Genomic DNA, 23,137 nt, shown 5'->3' on the forward strand with positions numbered 1-23,137 from the left:
CCCCACCCAACCCCCCTTTCTACAGATGTGGAGAAACTGAGGCCTGGAGTGTTAAGTGACTTCCCCAAGGTCACAAATCTGGTATATAAACCCAGGACTCCTGATATATTCCCTCCATAATTTTTCTATAGTGGAAGAATTATGGAACTTAATTAAGGTATGTATCATTTTAAAAAAGAATAGAGACACAAAATTCTGAGTTTATGTGACAGAAAAATTAGTGGGATGGCCATGTAAACTACGAAAGAATTCCTTGTTTTACAAAGAGATTTGCAAGAAGAGTTCATTTGCCTTAGGAAAACTTTGAGGTTTAACCATCCTAAGAGCCAACTTTTATTTGATTTCATGATGCTCATCCCTTCTTCCTAAATTACTAAATTTAATTCAAATCATGAACTTGACTTCTTTTTAAAGAGCCAGTTCCTATCAATTTGCTATCTCCTGAGCTGAACCTATTTACCTTAATTTTTTATATACCAAACAGAACTAAAGTTAAAAAAAAAATCCAAGTGAAACTTACCTACTGGAACCAACTCTATAGTTTTGTAAGAGCTTTGAACCAGAAACTTAAGATATTCCCTAAACTGGTATTTAATTCAATTCTAGACTTCGATTTAATTTTTTTATTTGGAGAATCTTTTGGAATTTCATATCACTGTGATACTTGATAGAACCCCAAGTGTCAACAACTAGAATCTTTAAAAATTACCCTTTGCACAGTCTAAGACTTTTTTCGTATGCATATTCAGGGAAACTAACTCTACAAAGCCTTTCATGATTCTTCTCCCTGCATCCGCACTGTGTCCTTCACTCTGCGTTTGGTAGGTAAACCTATTTGATAGATGCTCTTACCCTGTAAGGCATTTATTAACCTACATGTTTTTCTCTACTGGCAGGCTGAGCATGCTTAGTACACATTTATTTCATGAATGATGTAACGTTGCATCACAATATGAAGTTGTCTACAAGTGTATCACCCTAAAACTAAATACTTCAGAGAAACAAATGACTTGAAGATAAAATTAATAGAGCATTAGCAGTTAATCTTGTTTCCTGTCTATATTTTTTTTACGAATAAATGTTCTCATGTAATTTAAAGAGGATAAGCTTGCTTTTAACGTAGAGAATTGCCAAGCCGGCATTTTATCAGAGCAGGTGTTAAATGAATGAGCAAGAAAGCAGCCTAGATAGTATATTAGTCTGTGTCAGATTTTCCAGTTGGGTGAAAGGAAGACTTGATTTTAGTCTTAAATGTCAAGGAAAAAAATAACAACTTTATAATATTATGAAAGTATCACATTATTGAGTTTTAATTACTGATTCTACTGAGTTATAGGTTACAGGGACTAAGAGATGTAAAACAGATCCATGAATATAAATCAGATGGGCTTGAGACTTAGCCAAATAATAGAAAAAGCAGGAGTACAAAGATGGGAAAGTGCATCAGAAGCAACATATTACTATCAAATTCTACAGTATCATGGTCTGAAAGGCATGTGACGAATTGGGGTGGGGGGGTGCTAAAGAGGAGGAGAGGTGGGTTCTTGTTTGAATTGCACACTGACATCCAGCCTTGAGGAACAGTCATCTTGTGGTATCAATTAGGAAACATGGAAAATTTTTCTGTCTTGATAGACTAACATTTATGTGATACCATTGGGAAAATGGTTCCATGTAAATAGATTTTCCATATCACTCTTTAAGAATCAACAATTTATTGTAGCTATTTATTTTGTGGGTATCTTTCTAAAAAACTTTTTCTGCTTTTTAAGCAAAACTATAAACATAGTGTGATGTGGAGAAAATTACAGTGCTCTAGAGGTCTAAAGTCCAAGTTCCAGATCTGAGCCTGCCATTGGTGTTCCCCCACCCCGCCACCCCCACCACCTGGGAAGCATTGTAGGGGCTCAGCTCATCTGCTGTGTACTGTGGGGCTGGGCTAAGTGCAAATCAGAGATCACCACTCACCTCCTGCCCCGAAATTTAGTTTTTTAACTTTGCCTTTTCTTGATGAGTGATTCAAGGGTTTTCATTATGGCATCAGGCATGTCTTTGTTAAAGTAGCGTAAACCTTCAGAAGGGTCCATGGTATGTCAAGTCTTATACCTACCTGAGGGAGGTTGCAACACGTGTGCTTTCCTGTGTTTAGCGGCTGTCCTGCTATCTTCCCCGAGTCAGCATTCCCCTTCCGCTCTGAATATCTCTCTCATCCCTGTTTGTGGCTTTGGGCTTCCTAACCTAGAACTCAGGTGTCTGAGGGAGACCCTAAAGGTTCTTTTCTGAAGAAAGACTGTTTTCAGTGGCTGGGCTCTGTAACCTCCATGTTATTCAGTCAAAGGCTTTTTTCACTTAATTTCTGGTTCTTGGCTTTTTGTAGAATAATTGAGGCCACAGGAGAAGGGATCTGTAGATCCATGTGGTGGTTTTATGTTCCAAGTACATGCTGGAAAATCACGTTGCTCCTGTCATTCTAGGTTAGATCACCCTTGGATTAGTGTCCTCAGCTCACAAGTCGGAAGTGAGCGTGGGTTACATCTGAGTCGAAGCCACTGTGCGCAACATGTAGGGTGACAGTCTCTGGACCAGAAGGTGGGCAAATGTGTGGCAGCCCAAAAGGAAGGAAATTTTTGAGAGTGAAACGCATTTTTCACTGCAAGCGAGGACAGTGAAATAGCAGAGGAAGCGCTGAGATGCGTGGGTGTGTGAGTGCCCAAAGGATCCACACCCATCAGGCAAGGGGTTAGCTCCTGGTGGGGAGTAGGGCAGTGCAAGGGCACCGGGACTGGGGCAAGAGGTCAAGGAGGGCTTTTGTCTTCTCTGGAATATTTTAATTTTTAGCGAGAGGATAGATTTATCTGTGATTTGCTTAATTAAAAATTAATTTCATGGCAAAAAACTTTGACTCGTTTTCTCAGCATAACTCTCTGATAATGGTAACCCCACCGCTGATGGTTGCTGGAACCAGGAAGGGCGCCCCGACACAGCCCAGCACCAAGAGCACCGTTGGCAGACGCCATATGCTTTGTCCACGTGCCGCCCACAGTTGCCCGTCAGAAATACTGGTGTGCTGAACTCTCACCATGATCTCTGGCTACGTGGCTCAGATAGTCAATATTTTTGCAGTGAAATGTCTGTGCTGCCTGAAGAGTGATACCTGAAGGCTTAAGACACTCAACATCCATGCGGTCCTGTTCTACCTCCAGTGAGTTCAGGCCAGTTCAGGTTTCATTGCCAAGTAAGTTAAACGGAAAGGCTTTTGGATTCTGGAATTCTGAATAAGGGATTGTGGACTTTCTAACTGTCCTGAACCTGTTTTGGAGAAGGCCTCAGGACTGACTGTCATTTGCCTTAGGGCGAGAAGTCCATCAGCAGGGAAGAGATAAGACTTCTGCCAGCAGTGCTCTTCGCTTATCCTTATGCTGCCCCTCGCTTCCTGCAGGGCTTTAGGACTGAGCAGGACCAGTAGAGCCTTAGTTTTGCCCACATCCTATCCACAGAAGCCCTGGGGCTCACTGGACCACCAGCTTAGAGCAATTACAACCTGAGAATCTCTTGATTCAGACTGTCTACATTCAAATCTAGCTCTGCCACATAGCTATTAGCTATGTAATCTGGGCAATGTATTTAGACTTTCTTTGCCTCAGTTTTCTCATCTGTAAAAGAGGCATAATAATAGTATACTAACATAATGAGCTTGAAAAAATTAAATGCTTCCAGATTTTGAAACTTCCTGTTTTTCCATACATTCCATGGACCGCTTCCTTTTCCTGTAGCCACAGCTGCTTCTAGCAGACACTGCAAAGCCATCTCCCAGGGGTTCTTATGCCTGGTTACCTTTTATGGTTGCAGAAGTCATCCTCAAGGTCACTTTCTCACCATCCGCACGTTAGTGTGTACCAGGCAGACATGGCCTCCAGCTGCCTACCGTGCTCTCTTATTTTTGTTGGGAATGATTTCTCTTGAGATTCAGTTCTGTTCTTCCCAGAGCCTGAGCCATTGGCTGGCTTTTTAATTTGTATGATGTTATTACATTACGAACTCGTCAAGAGAGATTTTATTAAATTCCCATAATGTGGCCACACTGCACATTATCCAAACTAGTACAGCCATCTCTGGGCTTTCTCATAGGCTGACAGTCCAATGAGTTCTTTATGACTTTGCAGAAAATTTAAATATGTGGGGGCACCGTAAAACGTTAGTGTTCCTTCCACACATATGCCCTTTGAGCTTGTGGCATTCTGGAACACCTACAAAAGCATCACTAGAACAGTAATCTTTGTGCCATCTAGGCATGTGGGGTTTATTTCTTTGTTCACTGAGGTAAAGGATGTGGGCTCCTGAGTCAGACTGCCTGGGTTCATCTCTGCCATTTAACAGCTCTGGAATCTGGACAATATCCTTGAACTTTCTGTGCCTAAGTTTTCCCATCTATGAAATGTAGATAATATTACTACCACATAACAAGCTTGAAAAAACCAAACACATGGGAAATGTATAGAAGAGTGCCTGGTGATTGTAAATCCAGTCGTGGGGAAGGTGGTGTGCAATGCTACCTGCCACTGGAGATGAGGATGCATGGCTAATGGGAGTTTGCCCATTATTGTTCCCAAATCTCCTGGGAGAGCCCTGCTTCTTTACTTTGGTTCATTCTAGTTGGATGGCTCCTGCTTGTTAGACTCCATAACGTGCAGGATCCTCTGCTGCCTGGGTCCTGCCTCTCTCTCCTCTCCTTATCTCTTCTCATCTCATATCTAGCCTTCCGGTTTTACCAGCTTGCAGCTCCCCAAACATGTTTCATGGCCCTCTGCCTCCTCTCTGGGTCCTGTCCCTACACATACTGCATGGCATGCTGTATCTGACCAAAATCTGCTCATCTTGGAAGACAGCCCAAGCATATGCCACCTCTACAGAGCATTCCCTGGCCACCCCTATATCACCCTTCCTAGAACCACACACTCTCTTCTTTGCCCCCCACCTCCCTTATATCCCATACTGTGCAGGCTTCTATCCAAATCACTTGGAGAGATAGAGGTAAGGAAGAGATTACTTTATTTATCTATTTATTTACAGAGATCTTCTATAGAACTCTTGAGTTCCTTGAGGTCAGGGATGTATATACTTGGGATATATTTGCAATAACAATGATCAATACATATTAGAAAAAACATAATTTGTTGACCAAATGAATATTTGAGCTCCAAGAGAGGTTACATTCACTTCTTAAATCCTAAGATCACACCATGCATTTGTAATGGTACCGTCCTTGAAACCTTTTCTATTAGCTTTGCAATTCTCAGAGATTCTCTAGGAAGAAACTTGCTCATTACCATTTCTCATAAGGACATGTACTTATTTTTATCAATTTTTAGTTAGCCAAACTCTCTTGTCTTTAAGCACAATTAGAGGGTGACAAAAACAAGTGATAGAAGCTGACAGGCCACTTGGGAGCAAGGCAGTGCCCTGAGGCCTGCAAGCCCGTGTACCACTGGACTGCTCAGGAGGCCTTCCTTCCCTGTAGGCCTCTCTGGTCTCTTTCTGTAGTCTCAAAACCCAGGAAAAGGAGACCCTTGTGAAGAGCAAGGGTGCTGTAGGTCCTGATAAGAGATGAGCAGCTGTCTTCGCTGGGATTTAAAGCCTAGACTGATTTCAATAACAAAAATGTCTGCCTTTTATACATAATGCAGGGCTTTTCCTTGACAGCAAAATGACATGAAGTACACGTGGTTTTGTATTTTTGTATTTTCCTAACACTGTTAATTCCCATTCAGAGCTCAGAACTGTTTATAGGGAGCACCTCACCACCCAGTTGTCATGGATGATGTTTCCTTGCTAGTTTACTTGCCCTGTGCCTGCAGCCCTGGATACCTGGGATCCTGACAGGCCCCCACCACCCTCACCCTACCCCCCTAGAAGTGGAGCTGGGGCTCCTCCTGCTGCTGCTACCTGTCCTCTGGGCCTTGTTCTTCACCTGCATCACATTCATTCATGGTCTTGATTTTCAAAATCCATTTCCTGCTGTGGAGTTAGTTCCATAAACATTTGATATGTTGTTTTAAAAGGATTCAAAACTTTCACATGTTATACACTATCTTTTATACTTCAGAGACCATCTGCAGAACAACTTGGGCTATAACATATTAACTGGTTTTCTGAGAAGACTTTTAAAAAAGATTCTCCTAAAGTGGCTAAGTATGTTTGAACTACTCATAAACATGTCTTGGTGAAAAAGGCAGCAGTTCTGGTTGGTGCTGGTAATGTGACCTCACACTCCACCCTCACTGGATGGCACACCATGGTCCAAGTGGCTCCCTGGTCCCGCCCACAGGCCACAGCCAGGTAGAGCCAGCAGGACTCTGCGCAGCCTCTGTGCCCAGTAGTTATATGCAGTGGAAGGTGGCCCGCCGTGTTGTGGGATGTCATATGGGGTATCTTGAAATCAGGGGTCCTTCATGGCTGGCCTGAATCTGTCTAGCAGCCTCCCCCGTGTTGCTCAAGTGTCCCTGATCGACACCTCAATTCCTGCCATTACTCACCATGGGGCCTGCCGCTCAGAACAGCCAGTGCAGGGAGGGCTCTGCCCAAATCAGGACCTAAAATCTACAATCAGAGCAGAGTAACCCACTTCTCAGTGCTCAACAACTTGATCAGGCAGATTAAAGTAGAGAAAGTACAACACAAAGAATTGATTTGATTTAATAGTTGTGTACGGAATCCTACGTGAACAAATGAAAGATAAACAAAGATTGATCACATCCTGTGTCACGAAAGCCAGTCTCAAGGGGTACCAAAGAGGCCACTAATGCAGACTGTTTTCTGATAACGATTTAATAAAATTAAGATGAAACAAGAACACAACCTCATCACTACTCCCATCTCAAACCTGTATGTTTAGAAATGTTTTGTAACATTTATATTTTTTATATATTTATATTTGTGTATATCATAGGTAAGGAAAAATCCTGATAGAAGTCACAAAATATTTAGAATCAAATCAAAGCAAGATCTACATTATCAAAACTTGTGAAATGTAGCTAAAATGATACTTAGATGAAAATTTCAAGCCCAAAAGGTATACATTAGAAAGCAAGAATTAAAGTTAATGATCCATGTGTCCGTGTCAAGAAATTAGAAAATGACACTGAACCCAAATAGATCAGAAAGATGAAAATGATGTAGATGAGTGATGTATAGGCTGGCATTTGTGTTAGGTTATTTCATTATAAAGAAAAATCTGATGGCAAGACGTTAATATCTATATAATTTCAGTGTCTATTATAATATACTCTGTTTTTCTTTGCCTGAATTATGTTATTCAGAATTAATTTGTAAAAACTAGAGACCAGTAAAACAAACATTAATTTTGATTATTAAAAAATAAAAATTAGTGCCTGTAATATGAAACTTATGTTTTAGTGTCTTTCCAGTTGGGCTCCCAGGTGAAAAGACATGAGACTTTCTAAGCCTGTCTTAATAACGCTTGAGTGACGCCTCCTCTCGGCAGGCACACAGCCTCCTGCACCTCCATGCAGCTGCACAGGAGGGTGGACTAGAGAGAAGTCCCCCCAGGTACCTAGCATGGATTAACATGCAAATCAGACTATCCCAAATATAACAACAAATTCAGTGAGAACCTGCCCGGCTATTCTGCAAAATGCAGTCACAAGCAAGTAGAAACTTGATTTTTGTTCAAATAAGTAAGAGAGAGACAGCAGTTATTAGATATCATCAGTGATGTGACTTTGAAATAAAAATTCACCACTGATAACTTTTTCCAGCCTCTGGATTACTTTAGAGACTCTCCTGAGCTTGCAGAGCAGGTGTTGGGTGGTTACAGTGATAACTTCTGATCAGTATCAATCATGACTCTCTAATACTATGTCACTAAAATAAAATACAGTGATGACTGAAGCCCTGGGCTGACAAAGGATAAGACTGTCATTTGATTTCCAATTTTTGCTTCTCCCAATCAGGAGTGACGCCTGTTTTGTAATGAAGTTCTAAGGGAACACTGTTGTCTGGCTGCTTGCACACAAGGCAGAGTTGAGGAGTTAACGGCAGAGACCTTATGCCTCACAAAGTCTAAAATATGGACCACTTCTTGAACTTTTACAGAAAAAGTGAACAGATCCCTGCTCCAAGCTGACACATTGTTCTTTGACTGACTTGTGACTATTGTCATAAACACAAAGTTATAAAATGCATGGATAATAAAACATTAGTTTTTTTTTTTTTTTCTATTGGCACTCCTCACGGATTTTATCTTAAAAGCAAACAAACAAGGAAGGAATCTGTTGCTACTAAAACTTGAAAACTGCTGTGTTATGGTATCATCTCAGGGAGACGTGACTTGCAGTTAGCAGCAAGATGAAACTAATTCTGTATAAAATGCATGGATAATAAAACATTAGTTTTTTTTTTTTTCTATTGGCACTCCTCACGGATTTTATCTTAAAAGCAAACAAACAAGGAAGGAATCTGTTGCTACTAAAACTTGAAAACTGCTGTGTTATGGTATCATCTCAGGGAGACGTGACTTGCAGTTAGCAGCAAGATGAAACTAATTCTGTAGGTAAGACCTGTGAAAGTCAGTCAGTCTTCAGATCTTCAAGAACTGAAAATAACTGTCAGGTTGCTGGTATCGGGGGCATTTTTTTAAACTTAAAATTATCCTATTAGTATTTGTTTTTTGTGACAAAATATAACAAAAGCAGCCCTTCGATGAATTGCTTAGACATGCTTATTTTTAAAAGTGTACATACGCTGATTTCTTGACACAGTTGGTAGGATGTTGTTCCTGTCTGCCACGTATTAAGTATCACAATTTTTATACTTTCTAAAAGAAAATTAGCAACATTCCAGTGCCCACAGCCTTATTGCCCCTGACTGAGTTAATGAGAGTCCTGAGCGTTTTATTGGCCCTCCACAGCTCGATGCTTCCTGCAAAGTTCACAGGCCCAGGACATAATCTGCACTTCTTAATGCCCTTCAGTATCAGAAAACATTCATGGATTTCCTTTTTATCTTTGAAGGGTATTCCCTGAGTCCCTCCGGTGGCTGATGGCTACCCAGCAGTTTGAGTCTGCAAAGAAGCTAATCCTGCACTTCACACAGAAGAACTGTATGAACCCCCAGAGTGACATCAAAGGCGTGATGCCCGGTGAGTATAACCCTGTAGCCCTGCCAGCCTTGGGAGAGGCATCACCTGTCCTGAACCACAGAACAGTTCCCTGATGCTGGGATTGGTCTTGTTTTACCAAGCAGCTGCCCTAGATAGCTGTTTAACTTCCCGTGATGGTTGGTCTACAGCTAGACTAGGAACATGGGCAAATTGAAATTCTCTCCACCTTCTAGTTATTGGATCTTTCCTGATCAAGTCTAACACACTGTGGGGCTCCACATAGCCCATCCAAACCCAGAAGTGAGGCATGAGCCTAACATGCACCTGATTGTCAAGAGAATATTTGGAAGGGGTAGAAAAGCCTGTGTCTGGCACACAGCCCTGCCTTCCTGCCTGCCTGCCTGCCAGGTTTAAATGCCGGCAGTCCTGGCTGAGGGTGCCTCTGGCCTTCACTACCTCTCTTTTCCTAAGTATGACCTTCAGAGAGCCGCTATTGTCTATATCTGTCATGACCTCTTTGTGGGACAACTGAAGAAGTGGAAAAGAAGTATTCTAGTATATGGGTTCATATCCATAGAATTCATGTGTGTCAGGAGCATCATCGCAAGCTAGGTCAGGGCTTGCAGGCTACAGATGCATATCACCAGGAGGTTGTTAAAACCCAGACTCCTGGGCCCTCCCTGGCACCCAAAGATCCTGAGCCAGTAAATTTGGAATAAGCCCTAAGAATTGGCACTTTTAATAAGCACTGGAAGAAATTCTGACACATGAGGTGTACATACCTCCTTCTGAAAGCCCCTGTAGACCAGTCCCAAGCTCTAACCCACTGCCCCAACCTGAAGACCTGGTATTGATGGTACTGCTGTTACAAATTTCCCAGGAAAATCATCTGCAGGCCCTTGTCCCAGAGAGATATGCACATTCTCCCCCACCCCTCCATTACCCCCGTGATCTGAAATTTTATCCCACAGATATTTACTAAACTGCTGCCATGTGCCAGGCACTTTTCTAAAACAGAGAAGAAAACAGGCAAAGCCCTACTTTCATGGAGCTTACAGGCAAGTGGGGAAAGGCAAACAGTGAACAATTAAATGTATAATAGTCAGAAGGGATGAATTCTGTAAGAAAACTCCACAGAGCAGAGGGATAGAGGGTAGTAGTGTCCACAATCAGAGGGTTAGGGAGCCTGGCTCCAAGGTGACAGGTGAGAAGTCACCTGAACAGAGAAGGAGCATGTGCCCTGCAGATCTCCATTCTTGATGGAGAAGGAACACCTGAGAAATCTCACTCAGGGAAGTCAGAGCACGCCGGCCGGTAGCAGGGTGTCTGGACTCACCTATTCCATGGTTCCTAGACAAGCTGTTCTTTAGACTCCTGATTTGAGAGATCTGGAGCTCAGTATCAGTAGAAGTTACCTAGATGCTGCTCAGCCAGGACAACATCCCTGCCTTGGCCTGTGTTCATGACCTGGGAGGTGGGGACAGTAAGGGTAGGCCACCTGCACACGGGGGGCAGGCTTGGTCAGCCTGGCACAGCAGCACAGGTAGAAGAGTTCAGGAAGCCCAGAGCCCTTGCTTTACTGGAATAAAGAAGGACGTGAGTCAGGTTTGCTTAACGTGAAGAGCAATGAGTGCTGGTGCTTTGCAAAGGGGATCTGTAGTCTCTAAGTTTAGTGACAGTGACCATAAATAGGACATTTACAAAGTGCTTGTACGGCAGTCACTTTTCTAAATGACTTACAGATGTTAACTTATATCTAATATTTAATCTTAAGTACTTGGCATATATAATATTTCTTGACAACTTGAGTCCCATGAGGGAGGTACTATAATTATCTCTACTTGCAGATAAGGAAACTGTGGCACAGAGAGTTTAAGTGTCTTGCCAGAGGTCACACATCTAGTAAGTAGCTGAGCTGGGACCTGAACCCAGGAAGTCCAGCGGAAGCAGCTGATAGATGAGGGTGACAGAGATACTAATGTGATTGTATGGAGAAGAAGAATATTGAGTTAACCTTTCTTTTTGGGGGCCATGTTTGCTGATTTTGGAATGTCCAGCTGTCCCCCCCAAACTTCTCCAGGCTCCATTCATTAGGAGATTAATGCTCTTAAGTCTTTCAGTATAATTTGTTTCCGGCATTTCACTAATTAAATCACATGTTCCACTTATTTCAGGTTAAAATATTGTCTGGGAAAAGCTTGTTTTCTCAATCCAAATTATACTGATTCGTTTCCTTTCTATTTTGGGAAAGTGATATTAAATCTTTTTCCCCCTTTCTTTGTTTTTGAGTTTTGCTGATGTTTATTTCTATACCGGTGCCCCAGAAGGAGGCTGGGAGAGAGGGGGCTGGCACATATGACTTTACCCCCACTCAGGAGGGAAATCACAGCATCCACGCCTGGGGGCACTCATTTCACATCTGCCTCTGGATCCTGCTCACTGCCAACACACTAATGACAGCACCATGGCAAAAGCCAGCTGAGTGCTTAGGGGAAGGCAAGTCTCTGTTTCATCTAAATTGGCCACTTCCAACTTTCTTAGGCTGGACTCACTTTTCTGCTTGGAATCTTCTTTCTATCGCCTCAGCTAATCCATCTGCCACTGTCTTAGTCTCTTACTCTGCTTCTTACCTGCCTTGACTCCATCCTCGCTGCCACCTTTCCCCTCACATCACCACTTGCTCAAAAAAATTTTTGGTAGCCTTCCAGGGCCCGTAGGCTAGATCTCCAAGTCCTTCAAGCCACTCTGAGACCCTGTCTCACCTCTTTCTGCCTCTCACAGATGCTCTGGCTTTTGTTGGGCTCTCAGAATGCACCAGGCACCTCCTCTCTGCAGGGCCTTTCCACTTGAGTCCCCTATCCTTAGCCCCACTCTTGTTTGGCCAGCTCTTCAGGAACCAGGTTAGCCTGACTCCCCAGGCCTAAGCCAGCCCGCCAGTGGTACACCATCACAGCTGCAGGCACTTTGCCCTGTTGCCGGCATCCAGCTGTAAGGAATGGTTTGTGTGGCTCCTTAGAACCTGTTGCCCTGTGTCTACAGAGCTGGGTTCCACTGTTTCCCTTGCACTAGCAGAAGACCTGAGTCCTAGCAGGCGTTCCATGTATAGCTGTTGAACAAATGAATTGTGGTTTCCCGTGGTCAGGAAGAGTTAGGGCAATTTCTCATGGGACTCAGCCAGAGTTGCTGGTTATGCTGCCTCTGGATAGATGAGTGTTTTGGGTTTGCCTATAGGTATATGAGTGCGGTAGGAGGTGTGGGGGTGGGTTCCTGCCCCCGTCAGTACTTCCTAACTTTAGATTCAGGCTAGAAGAAAACTAAAATTTTCCATGCTCTTTTGTCTTTTAAAGACATCTTGGTCTATTATCGAACATGGCAGATTTTCTCAGTGGAGTTTGCAACCAAATTACTGTAGATATTTGGATGTGCTCCCGAGTATCATTCTTATAGTGTCATCCTATAACCATTAGTGTCACATGATGTGTCCAAGTACTGACCACTCTCCTTGTATCATAATTCCCAATGTTTTGAACATTTCCTGTAGGAGTAGAGTCCTGCTGGTTTCAAATGTGGCCATGTAGACTGCAACCCGCTGCACAGAGAAATCTTGGAGTAAGAGCCACACTCAACTGCGCTCCTATTGATAGTAACACTAGCAGACAGTCACTGGGCAGTGACCCCAGAAGGTGTGGGGTGAAACACTGCACATGCGATTGATCCTCATCAGAGCCTGAGGAGGATGATAGTCAGATCATCCTTGCTTTACATGTGAGGAAATGGGGCCCAGAGAGGCTAAGTGTTAGGAAGCTCTGCTTCCCCACTTCCCACATTCCCTCACGTGAAAGGAGCCAGCCTTGAGGAGTGAAAGTGAACTCGCTCCCCTCTTTTTCTCCTTGGGAGTGAGCCACATGCAGAGAGTGGAGTCCTGTGTCCTCGCCCATCAGGCCCTCTCTGGCAAGCACCCAGGAGAAGCCATCCTACCCCACCCACGCCAGGATGGGCAGGTGAATCTGTAAGATGCAAGTGTCCCAACCTCAGGCCCTTCTCAGTGATTAAGCATGGATTCTGCCCTCACCTGCCTCAGTCTTTGTCTTATTGATCTGTTTGGAACCTGAGGTGAGAAGAGGGTCCATGTATCAGGCCACCTCAGGTCCCCAGCATTAGGTAAGTTGTCCAGTCACATCACTAGCAACTGATGCAACTAAGGTCGCCCCCAGTGCCCCATGTCTAACTACTGTGGCATGCAACTTGTTCTCCTGCCTGGGTGGGAGGCTTCACCGGCTGGAGCCATGTGCACTAAGAGGGAGTTACAGAGGCTTGCAGTGCTGGGTCCCTTGTGGGAGATTTGGTTATTTTTAGAATGGGCTGACTGAGGTGATGTTACGGTAAAATCCCTCAAGGTGCTGTCCTCTGCTGCTTGCTTCTGAAGCACACTTATTCGATTGGCCAAGTGCCACTGCTTCTCTTCCTTTGACTGGCCAAGTGCCACTGCTGCTCTTCCTTCTGATCTCTTTCCTTTTTAACTCCTCTTCCCCCGCTTCTTTTTGATCTTTTCTCGTTTTCATTTCTATAACTGATGTTTTTCCAGTTTCTCCAGGAATGCATTTGCAGTGTACGCAAGCAAAGCCATTCTATCTCACAACCCCATTTAAGGGACTGCGAGTGCCCCCTAGGTATGCATTTTCCCTGCATCTCCGAGGCTGGCCTTGAGTGGTCTGCCACTGTCTTCTCCCACTGCTGTTTCAGGAAGCATAATTAGGCCCCTCCCCTGGATCTCTAAACCACGGAGAGGTCATGACATTTCCAGTCTGTCTGCAGGGACACCTTCCCTTCTGCAGTCACTATTGAGAAGCTGGGACAGTCTGGGTCAACTGGGGCACTGAGGGCCGTGCAGAGCCCCCTTTATTTGGTATTCATAACAGTACTCCAAGATGGGGGCATTGTTCCCCTTAACAGATAAGAAACTGAGGCACAGAGCAACTAACTTGCCAAAGGACCTCAACAAAAAGGTTAAAAGCTGGGTCTCTGCCGGGGCTCAGACCCCTTGCTGTGCCCCAGGTTGGGAAAAGAGACCCCACCCAGCCATACCAGTGCCCTGCGGTCATACAACACAATGATCAGCTGAAATACAAAGGTGCAGGGGCAGAAAAGGGCTGCAGGATGAGGTAGGAGGTGCCTGGCTTGTCAATGGTAAATAGGCTCTGTTTATTTTCTGTTTTGAAATTTTTCCGATGGCTCTAAATCAAGAGGGTTGAAGAGTTAGGGAGAGGAAATGCTTTCACAGTTGTTTCCTTGGTGGTCAACTCTCAATGCCCCCTTTTACTCCTATTATTTTCATGTGTAAGGACTTTGGAAAGTCCCTGAGATATCTATCTGATAACCAGAGAGATGGAAAGGCCTTTTCCATCACCTATCCAGTTACCATAGGAGGTCTCAAGTCATCTAGTGTTTCCTATAACTCAGAGCTGGTGGATTTTTGCCCAGAAGAACAGACCTAGTGCTGAACAAGTTTTATGTTGTTTATAGGCTGGTGATGTGTGTAACAGAGAGAAAATATCAGTATCTCCAGACGGGTTAATTTAATTCCGTTTAGAATAATGTAGTTACCTCTGTAGGCTGCAGTCAATTCTTTAGACTTGGGCTCTAGAATTTAGTGCTGTGAAGAAAAAAAACTAACTCATCATGATTACAGTTGCTACAACTTCTTTATCAACATCTATTTTATATACAATAATGTGTTAGAGTTAAGTTTGGGCCACATTACCAAAAAACAACCTTTAAACTTATGTAAATATGCTAATGGAAATTTAGATTTTCTTCTTGTAAGATTTCCATAGTGAGCAAGTGTAGCTATTATAGTTGATTCCTGATGAGTTTTACAAAAGCAAAGCGCTCATATCATTGGATCCAGCATTTCCTGTTAACAATAATATCTCCGTGTGCTTTAAAAGTTTTTTAGGTATTTAATGATGGGGAAAGAAAGTCTGTAAATCAAATTAGACTGTTGTTACAGGGGAGAACATGAAGGTCAGGAAGACCTCAGGAGAAGGTCTGTGGACAGCCAGCCAAAATATCAGCCCTCTGGCTTGTGCACAGACCTCAGTCTTTGTACCTTAATATGGAAAGGAAGAAAGTTCTGGAAACTCAAGTGGCATAGTATCCCTCAGATATAGGAAAGGTTTTTCCTTCTCCCTTCTATGTCCCAGCTGGTGACACTGATCTAAAAAAAAAATTTTGTTTTTAATTAAAAAAACTCCTAAACCCTTATGGTTAAGCAACATCTTTTCCTTCAAACTGTAACTAATGAGGTTTGTGACCCTCCTGCCACTGGATGGCAGAAAGGAGGTAGAAGAGGAAAGAAGTAAGGCAAGGGCAGGTGGTGTCACTTCAGAGACACAGTCCTCTGAGGGAGCTGCTGCTCCTGGGCCCCTCCTGAGACAGTCATATTTCCTCCCAGCAATAAAGCTTCCCCAGTTACTGGGGCCTTTCCACTTCCACTGCTGTTTTTTACTTTTAGTAAACTTATTTTGGAATAATTCTAGGTTTATAGAAAAGTTGCAAAGGTAGTGCAGAATTTCTGAATACCCCTGACAAGTCTCCCCTCTCACTGACATCTGATTTAACTATGGTATAGTTGTCACAACTGAGAAACTGACATTGGCACGCTACTGCTAACCAGACTCTTCCCTTTATCTGGATGCCACTATTCTTTCCATGAATGACTTCTCCCTGCTCCAGGATACCATCCAGGATGGCATTTAGTCATCCCATCTCCCCAGTCCTCTCTGATCAGTTCCTCAGTCTTTCCTTGTTTTCATGGTCTTGACGGTCTTGAGGAGCACTGGCCACCCACCCGATAGGTTCAATCTCCTTTTTTTTTTTTAGCTCCAGGGTAGGGAATTATTCTCCAAGGATAAGCCTGGCTAGGAGAACAGGGAGGGGCCTGGGAGGCTAAACATGTGGGTTTTCTGCTCAGTCTCATATGGAGACCTTGGAGGGGCAGGCATTGCCTTGTATGAACTTCCTTGTTAAATTGCTAAGTCAACACCAGGACTTTAGCAAACTCATTAACCCTGTTAAGGTGGCAATGGAGCACCATCAGAGTTTGTTCAGAATGGCTTTTGGAGCTAGTTCGAGCCTCACAAGAAACTCTCATAACTTTGGAGTTGGTCACAACACTTTGAGCCAAAACATTGTCTATCTTGTCTGGCTCTCAAAGACTTTTGACCATTAACTAAAACATACACATATACCCATGTGTATATATACATATATAAGCACACGTGTTCCTCCATTTATTTATCTCTCTTTTGAAGATATGTGCACTCAAGGGACAGTTACAGAAAAAGTAGCTACAGCTATCGTACGTTCTGCCCACAGAGTTAAGGAGCATATCGGCGTGTGCTTTGTGTGCTTTTCCCGGCCTCTGAGCAGTGGGTGACTGAGATAGATCAGACTCTATAAGGAAACAAACCACGTTTCTGATGTGCATGGAGCCTAATTAGTGCTCAGGAACCTAGAACATCATCATTTAGTTCTGTACTCAGCCAGAGTGGAATGATCATTTGTGTGCCTTGCCTGGTTCCCAGGAAAGGCTTTGCAGTGGGGAGGCACTGTATACTGACAGTGTGCCATGGCTCCCTTCAGACCCGTGGAGAAATTTGAACTGCAAAGTTAGAGTCTGTGCGAGCCCATTTTCTGTCCTGAAAGCCAGGTCCTTTCCCTGGCTTAAGGGAAAAGAGAAAGTTCTCTCGTCATGATGCCCGAATTAAGGAAATGGGGCTGCCTTTGAGGCTGCCTATCCAGGGTCTTGCTGAGAGGTGACGGGTTCTCTTTCTCTGCAGAGCTGGAGAAGGAGCTTTCCCGGAGGCCCAAGAAGGTCTGTATCGTGAAAGTGGTGGGAACGCGGAACCTGTGGAAGAACATCGTGGTCTTGTGTGTGAACTCGTGAGTCACCAGAGGGACACATCTGTGGCTGAGGTCAGGGAGGGGCCGGAAAGGACAGCTGCCAGAGGAGAGGCCACAGAGCCCTCCTCTTCCCCAGCGGGACTTTGAATCATGGCTGCGCTGGGCCCTCTGGCCTGCCTAGTGCTCCACTCTTTGCTAAGGGGCCCTGGGTAAGCCTGATAGGCCTGTCAGGGCTTCCTAACTGGTGGTCTGAAGGTTACAAGTACTGAAAGATATGGACCCCACTCCCAACCTCAGGGTAGCTAGGGCCCCAGCCAGCTACCCCCAGCCCAGCAGGCCAGGCATCTTACTGTGCATGCTGCACAGGCGGGGAGCCCTGAGCTAGTCCCATAGACATGCATCCTTAGGACTGTCAGAGAGCAGGTTCACATCCATGGAACTCCGTCTCACTCTTTGCCTTGCAGTGATTGTACTTCCTTCAGAGGCACAGTGAGGAAGAGACTCCATGATGGAATTTCCAGATACTGGCACAGGAGAGGGCATTTGAGACCATTGGGGCCCTGGCTGTCTCCTCAGCCCAGGCTGCTCAGTGGCCTTGCTCCCACTTGGAGCCAGCGTCTGCAGCCCAGCCCTGGTCAGAGGCCCATACCCCAAGGCAGCCACAGGTTGTAGTGGGCCAGCCTAAAAACCCAGTGTGAACCCCAGTTGTGCACCAAGAGGCATATGTCCACATCCAGCCCTACTGCCATGGTTTCGGACCCTGTATCCCCCAGTCACTCACGCAGTGTCCTGACAGCCCCTGTCCCAGGTTCAGTACCTAGGTCTTTCCTATTGAATCACACAATAGGAATCCCTGAATCCCTGTCCTTTCCTGATCACACAAGGTAGGCCCTCATTCAGGGTCAGAGGTCATCTGGGGGGTTAACTCTCCTATAGGGCTAGAGGTCATCTAGGCAAGGGGAGTAAGTTACTCATTTGGGGTTAGAGGTCATAGGGGATTGAGGTTTACACTCATGAAAGGTCTCAGGACTGCTGACAAGTGAAGAAAGAAGCCTAGGGTCGAGTCTGGTCCCACCATTCCTCACAGCTGTTTCTACCAAAGCAGCACCATTTAATCAGTTCTCGATATTGGAGTTCCAGATTAAATTTTGGGGAAGATACAAAAGGTTCTACTAACAAAGTGACAGGAGAGCTCAGCTTTAACTTAACACCTTTGTCCTACAGGTGAAGAAACCAAAGCCCAGGCAAGGGAATGACCAGCCACGTCCACACAGTTGGTCAGGGCCTGAGATTTCAGGCCTTAGCCTCCTGGCCCAGAGTTGGCTACAGGCACAGCTGCCACACAACTGTACCATCTTGGGCAAACACTGGCTAGGCCAATGGGACTGTTAAGAATGGAGTGACTTTTCCAAGTTTTATTTTGGAAAAAACACAATGTAACAAAGACGAGATGGCAAGTTTCCATTTTAGTGACTCCTGTTGGGGCAGGGGGATCCATTTTGTCATCTTAAAATTTTTTTGTGGTTAGAGGATTTCCTTTTTACCAGAACAAAAAGATGGAAGATTTCCCCGAGACCTCAGTAGGCCAGGAAGAGACAGTCATCGGGGATCCCAGGAGACTAACTGACTCTCATCAATTGCTAGATTATGAAAGGATAGCACATGGGAGCTGGGTCCTCTGCTGAATATATCCCAAGTAAAAATGCATTTTTTTGGCAAAGGGAAGCTTCCTGCCGTGGGAGATGGCAGTCTGTTGAGTTGACCTCAACACATTCTCAAGGTTAGATGAAAATACACAAGGGTGGTTGAGAGAGAAGGGAAGTTTTAGCTCTAGATGGACTCTGAGCCCTGACATAACGAATGGGTTCACACACGGCCACGTCCCAAAAGGCCCTTCTGAGCCCTGGAAAGAGCCCACATGGTATGCGTCGTCATGGCTCAGCCTCCCTGAGTGTGCACGGACACGTATTTATTCCTCTTTCCCAATGTAGACATCTGTCTGTAACAATTAGGACACACGTTTTCCAGCAGGTTTCTATGATCCTGTCGGGCAGTAATGAGGCTCAACCAGGGGCAGTGGAGGAAAACGGCAGTAAATTGAGAATTGAAACCAAGTCTCCACTGTTTGGCCAGACTTCCTACTGGCTTCTTCAGGGTGCCTTTGTCAAGTAGCAACAGGAAAGGGTTGAGTAAGTAGTTCTCGACTTGGATGGATCCCCAAGTTTCCAGAACCCTGAGTGCCAAGGAAGAGGTGGAGACACAGATAGGTAGTGTGTCTTGGAAGATGTCACTTGCCAGCTGAGTAACTTTATGCAAGCCATTTAACTTCCCTAAGCCTGTCTGCCCATCTGTGAAGTGGGTCTGACAATAGCTCTTATGGTATCAATGTGGGATTAAATGAGTTTACACATGGTGTGTCTCCCACAGGTTGACAGGGTACGGAATCCACCACTGCTTCGCAAGGAGCATGATGGGCCACGAGGTTAAGGTGCCACCCCTCGAGAACTTCTACGCTGACTATTACACCATGGCCAGCATCGCCCTGGCATCCTGCCTGGCCATGTGCGTGGTGGTCAGGTTCCTGGGGCGCAGGGGAGGGCTGCTGTTCTTCATGATCCTCACTGCCCTGGCCTCGCTCCTGCAGCTCGGGCTCCTCAACCGTGAGTGTGGGGGAAGGTCTGTAGAGGGGCCTGGTGGAGGGGGCTGGCATACAACAAAGGGTATTGGAAAGGGCTGGGTGAGACTTGAGACCAGTTTTCAGTTAGCTGTTATTCCAAAATCAACAGCTTGAAGAGAGCAGTTTGGGGAAGGAGAGCTGTAATTGGAATGTGCACGGTGACTGCCTTTCCTCCCCGTCCCCCACCCCAACCCTGGAGCTCCAACTCAGAGCCTTCCTGGTTGCAGTGACTCTGGGCATGCAAGGCCCTCAGGGTCCTGGTGGATGTGGCTTCACTAATAGCCGGACTATCTCTTTGTGATACATCACATGACAGAGAAGAACAGAGGATTTGTTTCTTTCCTGTGATATTAAAGGGGAAATAAATAAATTTTGACGCTCTTGCATTGGGACACTGCTTTATCTTAAACGTTCCCAAGCTCATCAGCTTGTCTTTGGGGCAAAGGATTTCTCAATAAATGTTTAAAATAATTTAAAGAAAAGCTAAGGAATCCAAGTAGCCCCTCCAGCTATAATAGGCAAGATCAGGACAGTTCCTCGTGCACAAACACCCACCTCCGTGCATGGAAAAAGCAGCAGGCATTTCTCTGACCTGCCCACAGCGAGACATGAGTGAGCAGGGCAGCTGAGCCCTCTTCTCACCCAGGTACGATCCTCCTGGGACAGGCTCGGACACTGCGGGGACACAGATGCCACTTATCAGTCCCTCCTGCACAAGGAGAGCTAACCTAAGCTTTGGGGATTGGGCTTGGTGACCGTCCAGTTGCACCTAGATCAGAGGCACTGAAAAAACAAAAAGCCTTCTAGTATTTCAGGTTTGCATGCTGTGTCTGAGGTACAAGTCAGCATCCTACAGAAGTAAGAGAAAGAAAAGACTCATAACTTTCTCAGCCTTATTGTACAAACTGGATTATAGAGTGACTGGTTTCAGCCCCAGGAGCCATGTTTCTAACTTGGGCAAGTTCTTGTGTATTCTGCATCTTGCTGGGAGACTGGTCTTCGTTTCGGCTGTGACTGACAAGGAAACGGATAAAGTGGTGACTTTCCCCGATACATGGTGACTCTCTCCTGACCATCCCCAGTGGGGCCTCTCTGAGCTCACACAGTTCGAGTGGACGTGCAGCGGGGCAGCAGCCCCTGGGACTGTCACAGTGCTCTTTGTCCCTGAGTAGGAATGCCACGGGAACTTTATGCAAAGGACAAGTAGATGTGAGGATCAGAGCTCAAGAGCACAAGAAATGCCACCTGGCAGGTCTGCCCCCGCAGCACTTAATGCTCCCTTGAGCACAAATGAGCAGTGAATAATTTTATACACAATGAAATTAACCCTTTGGCTTGAGGTCGGGAGGTGTGCTAGACTCTGTTCTGAAGAGGTCAGTTTTCTCCCCAGGATCTGAGACCAGTGGGAGATAGCCTGCCTTTCAGAACAAAATGCACTTTGAGTCAATTGCTAATGCCAGTGCCCAGGAGTGCCCCCATAAGTCTTTTCCGTCTCTCTCGCACTCTGGTCCCAAACCTGGAAGGAATTCTCTGAAAAGCAATCACACGGAAACACACAGTAGTCTCTTCATACATAACATGCTTTCTTTGTCCCTTTTTTCCCCACTTTCTTCGTCTTCTTCCGTATGGATGCCGTCATCTCTGTGGTCCAGTGATTGGAAAATACAGCCAGCATCCAGACTCAGGTGAGCCCCAGATGCTCATGCCGTGCGTGTCGTCTTCTTTGTATTGCATCCAAACGGGCATTTTCATAAACACTCACGGATCTGTGGTTTCCCTCTCCTCTCTTTCTCTTCCTCCCCCTTACTCTCCAAGAGTTGCAGCTGAAGTTGGCCGTAGGTTGGACACTATAAGCATACATTTGTGTTCTTTACCCCCTCTTGCCTCTAGAAAGAGTGGCTCGTTCCCCCGTTTGCACTCAGCTTTTATGCATGCCCTCACCTCTTCCCCTGGCACCGGCAGTCAGCATGGGCCCTTGGCTGCTGCCCACAGTGAGCAGTTTGTCTATGGACAGTGCCTGAACGGGATCAGAAAGCCCAGGAGTGTTGGAGGCCTAACTGACCGTGCTGCCAGGGAAAGCTGCTGTCCCCCCTTGCGAATCACACAAGCTCGCTGCTCTCCGCCGTTGGGACAGCAGAGTCACTGCTGTGCACTTCAGTGCTGCTGGTCATATATGCCTGGCCTGATCCTAGCCTATGCCACCAAGGCCCTCCACAGTGAGAGCCCTGAGGTTCTGGTGCAGCCTTGCAGGGACCTTAACTGTGCTCCAAATGTATGACCCCCCCGCCCCTGACCGCATGCTGTTGCTCCACGCTAGACACCACCGTGGCGTGAGGTCAGACTCTTGTGCCATTTGCAAGATGCTTGGGTTGGTAGAGCCCTTTACCTCCAGGCCCGTAAATTCTCCTATTTGGGTTATTTGAGTTTTTGTTCCCTTAATTCAAGCCTAAGATACCGTGTCCTATGTATTGGACTGGGAAAACCTGAGGCCCAAATGGCCAGGGCTCTCTGGAGTGCTGAGGCCTTCCTCTGAAGCCAACATGGAAGGCTGGGGCAGGAGACCACCAGCCACTTTTCTTGCCTGGCTGGCTCTTGGCCTACGGAGTTCTGGGAGAGTCAGCATGTGCTCCAGCATTCTAGACCCACAAAGGACTCACAGGAACCCAGGCAAATTCTTCTGCCAAGAGGGTCTGGCCTCCTAGGCCTGGAGGTGCTCCTCCATCTCCAGAGGGAACTGAGCACCCTAGTCTGCACCTCACGCTGGAGAGTGGGGAAGAGGTGAGACCCTTTGCAGGTCCCAGGCCTCCCTCCTCCCCTCTCCCCCTGCTCTCTCTTCCCTGGCCTTACCAGCTTCCTTTTCCCTTCCCTCTGCCCACCCTTCACCATCCCCTTCTCATTCTCCTTCAGGTATGAGTGACAGTGTCAAGGACAAATTCTCCATCACGTTTTCCATCGTGGGCATGTTTGCCTCCCATGCAGTAGGAAGCCTCAGTGTATTCTTCTGTGCAGAGATCACACCCACGGTAATAAGGTGCGTAATGGGAGACACCCCACAGGATGTGTTCTTAGGATCCAGGAAGGGCTGCCTGTTTAGCAAGGCTCCCGGGGAATTAACCAACATCAGCGTTGTCCTGCCCTGGCCTCTGGACAGGGATGATGCATGCACTGAGCATGTGAACTTTAAGACAGGGTGCTCCACCCTGACCCCGAGGCAACTGAGAGTCAGGTGAGAACTTGACTCTGCATTCTATCCAGGCAGGAGTCAGAGGAATGGAGCACAGGGAACTTTCTGGCGTACAGGAAACACGGCAATGACTGGAAAAAGAGAGAAGTCAGTAGATAACTTGTACCCATACTTCAACTGAAATCAAATACTGTCAACTCTTCTAAGAGACTTCAAAATAAAGTGAAGTAGGAAGGGCCTTATTTTTTTTTTT

At 45.7% G+C, this 23,137-nt stretch overlaps 1 protein-coding gene across 1 annotated transcript in view; it reads left to right on the top strand.

Annotated features, from left to right (window-relative positions):
- SLC22A23 (solute carrier family 22 member 23) overlaps window positions 1-23,137 on the top strand; it is a 175,575-nt gene that overhangs the window by 137,736 nt on the left and 14,702 nt on the right. Inside the window, exons 6-10 of the mRNA XM_025044915.1 lie at window positions 9,030-9,157; window positions 16,960-17,062; window positions 19,451-19,683; window positions 21,353-21,385; window positions 22,608-22,731. Coding sequence (XP_024900683.1) covers window positions 9,030-9,157; window positions 16,960-17,062; window positions 19,451-19,683; window positions 21,353-21,385; window positions 22,608-22,731 — 621 coding nt within the window. The remainder of the gene's footprint in view (window positions 1-9,029; window positions 9,158-16,959; window positions 17,063-19,450; window positions 19,684-21,352; window positions 21,386-22,607; window positions 22,732-23,137) is intronic.

This window comes from Pteropus alecto, unplaced genomic scaffold, assembly GCF_000325575.1.
Source record: "Pteropus alecto unplaced genomic scaffold, ASM32557v1 scaffold121, whole genome shotgun sequence".
Lineage (NCBI taxonomy): Eukaryota > Metazoa > Chordata > Mammalia > Chiroptera > Pteropodidae > Pteropus > Pteropus alecto.